An 11,688-nucleotide genomic window follows, 5' to 3' on the forward strand; every position below is an offset into this window, starting at 1 on the left:
ACATCAAACTATTGACATATTTTTTTTCTTCAAATGTAGGAAGTCTGTGACGAACCAAAAGAATAGAGAGAAATTCCCGTTCGACCATGTAGGTGGATCAAAGTCATTCCTGCAAATTCAGGCAAAGTTGCAGGCAAAGGAGGGTCGAGAAATAGGATGTGTTGACCTATTTAGGGAAACACACTCTAAAGATGGCAAGTTTGTGAACGAGGCTACTGAAAGTGCACATGTAACATCTTTTTCTTTACTATTGTATTTTTTTTTCACTTTTAACTTTAGTCGCTCGTTCTTACCCATTTAATTATTATGTCTAGCATCAAATGTTGGAATTAAAATTCAGCCCCACTGTAGAAGGTTCTCAACCACTAACAGGGGATGAAATCTGTGAGATGGTTTTGGGTAAACGACCCGGATATTCAAAAGGTATAGGTTGGGGCCCTAAGCCTAAGTTAAGAAGGAGTACCATGTCATCAAACTCGTCATCTACTCGAGGAACGAAGGCGGGAGTGGATGAATTGAAAGTCAATTTCTAACAGTCTCAGTCGAGGATTAAGGAACTTGAAGACGCTCAGAGAAAAATGCAAGAGGAACATGCGAGGAAAATGGAAGAAATGAAAAAGATGATTGAAGACATGGTACCATCACAAAGAGAAGACCCATCAAACTAGGTATGATTACTACATTATTTAGTTGTGTAATATGTTGCTATCCTGCAGTTATGATAGCAAAGTTTAGTTATATCTTAAGTAGCTTTATGCAGATATGGTAGCAAAGTTTAGTTATGTCTTTAGTTATGTCATTTAAAGCTTCAACACTCTCATACAAATTAGATAAGCATCCCACCATGCCTTGATGTTTCAAAATCCCAATCACAGTCCCCCAGTGTCGCTCTCTCCAATAATCTCGCTCTCTCATCAATGTCACAGCACATGTATAACTTCATTTGATCAGCTGAAGATTCAAATATTAGGCTTCAAAAGGGTGTCTTTGCTCTGATTTGGTTATAAATATGTGTCATTTAAAGCTTCAACACTCTCATACAAATTAGATAAGCATCCCACCATGGCTTGATGTTTCAAAAGCCCAATCACAGTCCCTCAGTGTCGCTCCTTCCATGAATCTCGTTCTCTCCATCAGTGTTGCTCTCTCCATGTATCTCGCTCTCTCCATCAATGTCACAGCACATGTATAACTTCATTTGATCAGCTGAAGATTCAAATATTAGGCTTCAATAGGGTGTCTTTGCTCTGATTTGGTTGTAAATATGTGTCATTTAAGGCTTCAACACTCTCATACAAATTAGATAAGCATCCCACCATGCCTTGATGTTTCAAAACCCCAATCACAGTCTCTCAGTGTCGCTCTCTCCATGAATCTCGCTCTCTTCATATATCTCGCTCTCTCCATGAATCTCGCTCTCTCCATGTATCTCGCTTGCAAAGATGCCCTCAGCAGCTTCACACCCTGATTGAAATCTAAAGTAATGACATCCAAAGATGCGCCCAGCAGCTTCAATACTCTCAACTATAATTAGATAAGCATCTCACCATGCCATATTATTGAATTTTGAAATGTAAGCAACGAATAAGAAATTCTCAACTGTTATATTCATCCTAAACTCATAAGAAATTCTCAACTGTTATATTTAATTAAGATGTGTAATTAATTGTGCTTTTCCTTTTCTTTTGATCTTATTTTTATTATTAAATTAGAGAGAGCCTTAACTTGTGATAACAAATGAACTAAAAGGTAGACTTAAGCAAATTACATAGCAAAGGGGTAGTTAGCCCAATGAGCCCCAACTATGGATTGGGCTAGAATCAAGACCCATCCTATCATCAAGAGAAATAAAATGCCTGCAACAATTGTTGTTTCAATATTCCTAAGGCTCAAACTGGCATAAATGGATATGGATTTGAATTGAAAGCTCTCCACTTGGACCCATTAGAGAAGAAAGGGTAATTGCAATAAGTGGTACTTTTAGGGGTATTAATCAAGTGAACAACAATATATTTAAAGAATTGAAAAATAACAAAATCTATCAGTAATAGGCCAACTTGTTTCCTTTTTGAACATGTTGCTTAGAAAGTCAATAATCAATTCAAAAGGTTGTCATGCCTTGTCATGTCAATAAACTAAAGTTAGGTCACCCAAATCTTATTATGGTTTTTGTTTTTGTTTCTTTCTCCCTTCCAACAATATTTCTTTACTATTATTCTACCCCATTATCCTATGCATGCACTAATATTATTTTGAGATAAGCTAGCCCTTCTTACATACTTCTCATGCAAATTTAATTTTTACTAGATTCCAATCTAAAAGATCATATAGGACTTTCAAAAATTGAAAAATAGAGGAAATTGAATTGTTTATCCATTATAACATTTCAATGTTTTTGTTTTTTTTGTAGAATGCTGTTCGGAGATGAGCTGGGCCAATTGTTGAAGATGTTGTATTCGAGAAGTGTTCTAGATGTTGTTCTCATTCTACTTCTTTTTATGTATTTCTGAATATAATGGACAAGTGTTCTAGATGTTGTTCTCATTTTACTTCTTTTATGTATTTCTGAATATAATGGACAAGTGTTCTAAAGCTGGGACAACGTTTGGATATTGTAATTTTTTACTTGTTATAAAATGGACTTCATTTTCTTTTATGTGAATCTTTATTTGGTATAATATGTTTCACAGGATTTCAGATCAAATTTTAAAAAATTACAAATGATATATTAAATTTTATCCATATAGGAAATTGAATTGTTTATCCATATAGAATCCCCCGACGCGGCGTCGGGAGTTAGGGAAAACTTCGGACGTCTATATGATGTCGGGAGTTAGGGAGAACTCCGGACGCCGTTTTAAGGCGTCGGGAGTTAGGGGGAACTTCAGATGGGGTGTAGCCCGTCAAGAGTTCAAGAACTCCCGATGCCGTATACTAAGCATCGGAAGTTCCCCCTAACTTCCGATGCCACATAGGCATCCAGAGTTCCCCTTAACTCCCGCCGCTGTTCAAAAGTTCGCCGGGAGATCCTCTCCCAACAGATTTCTCCCGACCAAACTCCCGACGACTGTTTATACGTCGGGAGATCCTCTCCCGACGAATTTTCCACACTTTCCCAATGAAATATGGTGCCAGGAGAAGCCAGGATTCCTGTAGTGTACTGTGCTTTATGTTCAATATCAATATCATAATATTGATATTATGATACTATACGATCAACCTCATGCATTTGTGTACAATCACTTCGAGGTCTGAAGTTTAAACTCCCTACTCTATATTGTCATAATATATATATATATATATATATATATATATATATATAATTCATAATATGTCGTGACACTAATATATAGATCACATTGACTATTCAATTTTTAATGAAATTCAATACCTTAAAGAAAGATTTTTTTAAGGGGAATTTTCAAAAATAGAAAAAAAAAATACTTACACAAATAGCAAATTTTAATTATTTTCTACTTCTCCATCTTCCGGCTTCTCCTTCTTCTTCAACTGTAAATCTTTTTTTTTTTTTCTTCTTCTTCTTCTTATTCTCCTTATTCAATTATAAATCTTTTTTTCTTCTTCTTCTTCTCTATTTATAGTTTTGTTGCTAGTTCAAAAATGTTAATTAAAATGATAATGATAGAAAATGGAAGACCAAATTATTGACCAAGTGATGGTAGCGTTCGGTAGTTTTGTTGTTAGTTCCATAATAGTAATTAGAATGATAATTATAGATAATGGAAGGCCAAGTGATAGATCAAGTGACAGAAGACTATCAGTGTCTATTTACACTAATAGTCTTCAATCACAGTCTATCTTTGATAGACAATGATAGTTTTCTATCACTGTGTATCAGTGATGGACTACTATCAATTGTCTATCAATAGATAATCATTTTGTTGTTGCTAATTGTTGGTTATTTTTTTGCTTTTAGATAGTTTAGGGGCAATTGCAACTTTAATAAAAAAAAATGAAAATTGGGTACGTGTCTCTTAGTTTTGTTTTTTTTGCAAACATATCAAAAACTTCTGCCTGAAAATTTGATTGCTATTTGATTTCGATGTGATTGTTTTGTGATAGCTATCTGATTTCTATGTGATTGTTATGTGATTGCCACACCTGCAATTACAAAAAAGTGGAAATCATGACTTTGATTTCTTAAAATGTATTTGTCATACAATGCAATTTTTCGATAGTTTATGATACATACACTAGATATTGTTATCGAAATTCGTTATTTTTAGATAGTTGTAATAGACATTGTTATCAATGTCTATCATATATAGACACTGATAGAAGTCTATCAACATTTATCAGAGATAGAAGCTGATAGAAACCTATCACTAATAGACGCTGATAGAAGTCTATTAGTGTCTATCAGTGATATAAACTAATCGAAATTCTTCATTAATACTACCAATAATAGAAACTTATACAAGTCTATCATTATTAGAAGTTGATAGAAGTCTATCGTGTCTGTTAGTGAGTATTTTTTCTTTTGCTATTTCTGTAAATGGTTTGACATTTTTTTCTATCTGTGAAAATTTCTCTTTTTTAATTCAAAATAAAATCGATCTAGACACTACTAAATGATAAATGATCTCAAAAGATTGGAAATAAAAACAAAGAATCTTTTCCATGTGAAATCTCAATATTGTCATTGAAGTAGTATTTATAATGTATGTTTATATAGTTTATAATGTATGTTGATACATTTTTATAAGAGAAATAAATATTTGAATATGTTTCAAATATTAATTATATGAATATGATTCATATAAAAACTATATGTTAAAATTTAATGTGAACGTGATTCATATAAAAATTTTTAAGTTTTATGAGAGAAATAAATGTTTGAATATGATTCAAATAGTAATTATATGAATATGATTCCTATAGAAACTATATGTTAAATTAATATGAATATGATTCATATTAAATTTATATATTTTATTGAGAGGTACTATAATTTGAGTATGATTCAATTATTATTTATATGAATGTGATTCATATAAAAACTATAGGTTTAAATTAATATGAATGTGATTCATATCAATACCTTAGGTTATTTGAGAGAATAATAAACTATGATTTATGTTGTATGTGATATAACATTAACTATAGGTTATATATGTTATATGTGATATAACATATAATCAGTATATATATTAAGTGGTTAATATATATATTAAATTCAAATTTTTGAATTTGAATTTAATTTAACTAAAATTAAAGGGGAATGAGTTATAACTTCCTCACTCATTATTTTTTTAATCTCACTCTCACATAAAAAAATTAGGGAAAAAATGGAGAGAAAGTTCTCTCTCTTTGTGGCTCTCTGGTTCTTTTCCTTCTCCAAATGTTGTTTACAGAGATGAATTTTTCTTTCAATTCTCTTCTCCTTCCTTCACGCCAAGATTGAGTACAAGCCCACACCTCTGCACGATTCTTGACTCTCAAAATCATGGAGAAGACCCTTTGGTGGTGTCCATTCCTATTCATTGAGTTCATGGATGCCGAGTTCGTGAGATCGGGAGAAGACGACTTCAATTGGAGAGGAACGTGAAGATTTGGTCTTCAAGGGTATGTGATTTGTTAATCCCTTCCTCTCTATTTGAACTGTAGAAAGTATGCTTAGGTTTATGTTTTTCCATGGTTTCTGTCACTCAGAATTCTGTGTATTCTGTAAAACGAAATTTAGAGATTGATGTGTCCAATTGCTTCCATTGCGGAGAATTCTAATCCCTTCATCGTTATCTTCAAAGCTTCTCCATAAGCATGTAACTGGTCAAAATACTCCTCAGGCCTTCCTCGAACCATTACTAAAGCCTCTTCTCTAGACCACCAAGCTTTCTTATAACTAATATTAACACCATATCCCTCCCGCATATCCTGCATGAAATCCTTTGGCCTATATATCCTACCAATGTTCGTGAACTTGGACTTAATCAGATAACCAAATAATCTTTTCCATGTCACTACTAAATGATAAACGATCTCAGAAGACTTGATCTAGACACTACTAAATGATAAACGATCTCATAAGACTGGAAATAAAAACAAAGAATCTTTTCCATGTTAAATCTCAATGTTGTCACCGAAGTAGTAAACCCGATCGTATAGAATTTTTACAAGAAGAAAATTAATTACACCTATGTTGAATGGTTATTAGAGAAAAAATAAAATGTACATCAAACTTATATTAAATTGTTATTAGTGAAATTAATTTTGTTAGAAGACAACTATATATAATGGTTCACATTTAATAACTATTTTCAAACTCTGACAATAGAATAGTTAAATTGGGATGGTTATGGTTGAGAAAATTTAACAATGTGATGGTTTTTAACCCTTCCCAAAATGAATAGAAAAATAGAAAATAAGTACAACAGAATAAAGGTTAGTTTGGGATAGGCTGTCGTTGATAAAAATAACTCTTATTTCCAGCAAACTTCACCACTATATAATCTTTCTCATGCAAACAAATTTCTTCACACCTCCTCCATTCAATATCACTTTTAAAACCCAAATACATATATATATATATATATTGATCGTCCATATTACCATATATAGAAAGGAACAAAAAAATAAAATAAAATGGTCGGAAAGGTGGTCGTGTCGGGATTATCCCTTATTCTCGTGGTCGGTGTAGCTCTGGCCGTTGTTGCTACGGTAAACAAAAGCAATAGTTCTAATGCTGCATTGGAGTCCCCAAAGATGAAGGCAATCTCAACCATTTGTTCTACTTCGGATTATCAAGAAGAATGCAAAAATACACTTAGCAATGTTGCTCATAATGCCACTTCAAATGACCCCAAAGATTATGCTAAAGCGGCAGTTCTTGCCACTATCGAGGAGATTACAAAGGGCTACAACTTCTCTGATACCCTTATGGTGGAGGCTGCTAACAATGCCTCCACCAAAATGAGTGTCGAAGATTGCAAGGATTTATTACAGTTTGCCATTGATGAGTTGCAGGAATCTTACTCCGCCATCGGAGACTCTGATTTGCACACCGACACAGATCGTGTTGCTGATATAAACAATTGGCTTAGCGCCGTCATTTCTTATCAGCAATCTTGCCTCGATGGACTTGAAGAATTTAATCCCCAACTCAAACAAAAGATGCAAGACAATCTCAGTGTTGCTAGCAAGCTTACCAGCAATGCTCTTGCTGTTGTCAGTGCAGTTTCCAATATTCTCGATAACTACCGCTTGCAATTGAAGGTTATGCTAAATCTCTAAATCCTAAACCCTGGACATTAAACATCGATTTCATAAGTCGGTGTTAAATAACTCAACTTTACTAACTTCAATAGTGCACTATTGAAGTTCACATTTATCGATGAACTCCATCTTCTCTTCTTTCTCTCTTTTGTACATTTAACGAGAAACTCCATTTTTACAACTCTACACTCCAAAAACATACTTTCTAACTCCACCATATTAATTCTAGATTTCATAACTCAACTCAATCACCCAAACACCCCCTCCAATTAATTATGGGAGTAGTAGTTGCCAAGTGTGAAGTTGTGAACTTTCCTAATTTGACTAAAGGAGTTTGTGGACCCCTTGACTAAAAAACATCAAATGCTAACTCCTTGCATTATGAACTCCAAAAGTTCGCAACTCTAAGTTTCCACCACCAACAGGTTATAGTATATTTAATGAACATATTTTATTTTTTGTAAGCAGGTCCAACCAAATGGTCGCAGGCTTCTTGGAACAACAGAAGTAGGGAGTGACGGTTTCCCAATATGGTTGTCTGGGGCAGACAGGAAGTTGCTTGCAGCCAGAGGAAGAGGCGGCCGAGCGAGGCCAAACGCAGTGGTGGCTAAGGACGGTAGTGGGCAATACAAGAGCATTGCTGCTGCATTAGCTGCATACCCAAAGGCCCTAAAAGGAAGATATGTAATCTACGTGAAAGCAGGGATCTATGATGAACACATCATTGTAACTAAAGACATGAAAAACGTTTTCATGTATGGAGATGGCCCAAGAAAAACCATTGTCACTGGTCGAAAGAACAACCGTGATGGCTTCACCACCCAAAACACTGCCTCTTTCGGTAAATCACATGGCATATTATTGTGTTAATCCTTACAAACTAACATATTATATTTACATTTTGAAATTACCTCTCGCAGCTGCCTTAGGAAACGGATTCCTCTGCAAATCCATGGGATTCACCAACACAGCTGGCCCTGAAGGCCACCAAGCAGTAGCTCTAAGAGTTCAATCCGACAGATCTGCTTTCTTCAATTGCAGAATGGACGGTCACCAAGACACTCTTTATGCACAAACCCATCGTCAATTCTACCGCAACTGTGTCATATCCGGCACCGTAGACTTCATCTTCGGCGACTCAACCACCTTAATCCAAAACTCCTTAATCATCGTTCGTCGCCCAATGGACAACCAACAGAACACTGTCACGGCCCAAGGTCGCGACCTGCAAAAACAAATCACCGGCCTAGTGATCCACAACTGCAGAATCGTCCCAGAACAGAAGCTATTCGCTGAGAGGTTCAAGATTCCAACATTCTTGGGACGCCCATGGAAACAATACGCGAGGACCGTGATCATGGAGACGACATTGGGCGACTTCATTCAGCCGGCTGGATACATGCCATGGTCTGGAAATTTTGCATTGGAGACTTGTTTGTATTTGGAGTATGGAAACAGAGGACCTGGGGCTAACACCAATAGGAGAGTAAGATGGAAGGGTGTTAGAGTGATTGGAAGAAATGAAGCTTTGCAATACACTGCTGGGCCGTTTCTTCTTGGAAGAGCTTGGCTTCCAAGCACCGGTGGACCTTACTTCTTGGGATTGAAGAACTAGAAGAAAGGTGTTTGTTAATGAATAATGTGATTTAATTATCATCTCTTTGATTTGATTCGGGGCAATTCCTATTCATCATGTATTGTGGGCTGATATTCTATTTTTATTAAATTTGCTTTTGGTTTTGACTTTATTTCTTTTATTGTTGCAACATGTGATATGAATTTGTCCAACCATGCCTCAAAATGTGATATGGTTCTAGCTTATTAAATCACTCGGATTCAAAAACAAAAGCCAATGACATTCCAAGCTCTCTTTATAATCAAATTTACAAACGAGAATATTCCTAAAAAATTCCAACTACGATATGAAATTAAAATTTTGGGGTAGTTGAAAAAAAATATATATAAAAATTGTAAATTTAATAATGGTTTGTTGAAATTTACAAATATGACAAGAATATGTAAGACCCCAAATTATCCATGCATACAAAAGAAGGGGCAAGAAAGGGAAGTCAGAGGAGAAAGAGACCAAAAAGTTAGTTAGACCGTTGAAAACAGGATTTAAGGGAGTCCTTCTAGGAGAAGGAAATCATCTTGGGATTAGAGCTTGTGAAGGTTTTTTTTTTAGAGGGAGGCATTCTCGAATCAACCCTTATCTTTTTGTTTCTTTTCTATTTTCTGCTTCTTATCTTTAAATCTATCTCTGAACTTGTGTACTGGTGGATACTATTCTGAAAATAATATTGTTTGGGAGATCTATCCCTATTTTTGTCTTTTGTTGGGTATCTTGTTTTATGCAGGTTGTCTAGATATCTAACAAATTGGTATCAGAGCTCTACCATCCTGGGAAAAACAAGAAGTATGATGGTGAAGGAGACTGAGAATAAATTCAAAGCTCATGACAAGGATATCGCAGGACTGAAGGAGATGAAGTTTTCCATGTGCCAAAATGTGGATCGACTTATGGGTGAAATGAGAGAGATCAATTTGAGTAGGGAGAAGGAAGGATCCTTGTTGACTGAAGGATCTCATAAGAAAGGAAAATTGGTAGATGCCGAGAGTGGCGAACCCTCGCAAGGAAAATCGAGGGAGGGGGAGGGGGGATAAGAACGAGTATAAGAGATTGGACATGCCCGTTTTCAAGGGAGACCACCCAGATTCTTGGTTGTATCGAGCAGAGCATTACTTTGAGATTCGTGAACTGACAGAGGAAGAAAAGATCGAGGTGGCTTCGTGAGCTTTAACCCTAAAGTGATCAGCTGGTATCGTTGGACACACAATCGGAACTCGATTCGGACTTGGGAAGATTTTAAGAGAAGGATGTTCGAACAGTTCAGGACAACCTGAGAAGGGAGCTTCACTCAACGATTTTTGGCCATCAAACAAAAATGATGATTCGAAGAATACCGAAAACAATTCGAAAATCATTTAATTCCGTTGCCATCACTGTCGGAGGAGGTGTTGGTCGGGACATTCATCGATGGTTTAGAACCGAGACTGAAGGTGGAGGTAGAGAGCACCCATCCACGGGGATTAGAGGAGGCAATGAAGGCAGCCCAACTCAGGATGAAAAGGCCCAAGACTTGGCGAAAATCAAAGGACACAATAATGGACCCCAAACCGGAAAGGAAGTGAAACCAGGTGGGACTGGGAAGTTGGGCCAAAGGTAATACAATAGCCCCAATATGACCAGAGTTCAGATAACTGAAAAGGCAGGCACCCCGTGGCCTGTGGAAAGAGGGCCCGACCCAACAACTGACGGACACTGAAATTAGGAAAAAGAGAAACAAGGGATTATGTTTTAAGTGCGATGAAAAATACTCCCATGACCATCGATGCAAGGCGAAAGAAACATGAGAATTGGGACTACTCATGGCCGGTGAAGGTCAAGAGGTTGAGGAAATGCGGGAAGAGTCGAACGAAGGTACAGAAGGAGAAAAGACCGAGAAGGTTGAGCTAACTCTGCGTTCAGTCTTGGGACTTTTGGCTCCAGGTACGATGAAATTAAAAGGTAGGATGGGGGAAAAGAAAGTGGTGGTTATGATAGATTGCGGTGCAACCCACAATTTTATCCATCAAAGACTTATTGAGGAGATGAAATTGCCATTGGTTAATACGACAAGCTATGGAATTGTGATCGGAAATGAAAAGGTTGTGCAAGGTAGAGTGTGCAAGAAGGTTTCCATTGAGCTCCAGGAGGTGATGACCGTGGAGGATTTTCTACCCTTTGATTTAGGAGAGTTGGACATCATCTTGGGCATGACATGGTTACACACAATGGGTTACATGGGCGTGGATTGGAATACGTGGACAATGGCATTCACCAGGGGAGAATCACGAGTGGTATTGAAGGGAGACCCTTCGTTAACTAAAGCTGAAGTCTCCGTGAAAATGTTGATAAGCAGCTGGGAGGAAGAAGATGTTGGGTTCATCGTGGTATTACAGAAGCTCGAATTTGGAAATCAAAAGGAAAACAACTCTGAAAAAGAAATGGACCCAAGTGTATTATCATTATTGGATCGGTATGAGCAAGTATTAGCAATCCAGAATCATCTACCACTAAAACGGGAAATAGACCACCAAATCCCCATGTTGGTCGGACAAAAACCTATCAATGGGAGGCCCTATAAATATGGGTTCGTACAGAAGGATGAGATAGAGAAAATGGTCAAAGAAATGTTATTCGTAGGAATCATACGTCTGAATAGGAGTCCATTTTCTAGTCCTGTGTCGTTGGTTCGAAAGAAAGACGATGGTTGGAGATTTTGTGTAGACTATCGAAAGGTGAATCAAGCCACGATTGTCGATAAGTTTCCCATCCCGGTGATTGAGGAACTCCTGGATGAATTGTATCGGTCAACTTGCTTTTCCAAATTGGATTTACGGTCCGGGTATCAT

General features: G+C 36.5%; 1 protein-coding gene across 1 annotated transcript; it reads left to right on the plus strand.

Annotated features, from left to right (window-relative positions):
* Positions 1-6,603: 6,603 nt before the first annotated feature.
* On the plus strand, positions 6,604-8,893 carry LOC120068251 (pectinesterase-like). Its single transcript, XM_039019961.1, has 3 exons — positions 6,604-7,233; positions 7,699-8,074; positions 8,154-8,893. The coding sequence occupies exons 1-3, from the start codon at positions 6,604-6,606 to the stop codon at positions 8,846-8,848; spliced, it is 1,701 nt and encodes a 566-aa protein (XP_038875889.1). The 3' UTR covers positions 8,849-8,893.
* Positions 8,894-11,688: the final 2,795 nt, after the last annotated feature.

Source organism: Benincasa hispida, chromosome 12 (assembly GCF_009727055.1).
Source record: "Benincasa hispida cultivar B227 chromosome 12, ASM972705v1, whole genome shotgun sequence".
Classification (NCBI taxonomy): Eukaryota; Viridiplantae; Streptophyta; class Magnoliopsida; order Cucurbitales; family Cucurbitaceae; genus Benincasa; species Benincasa hispida.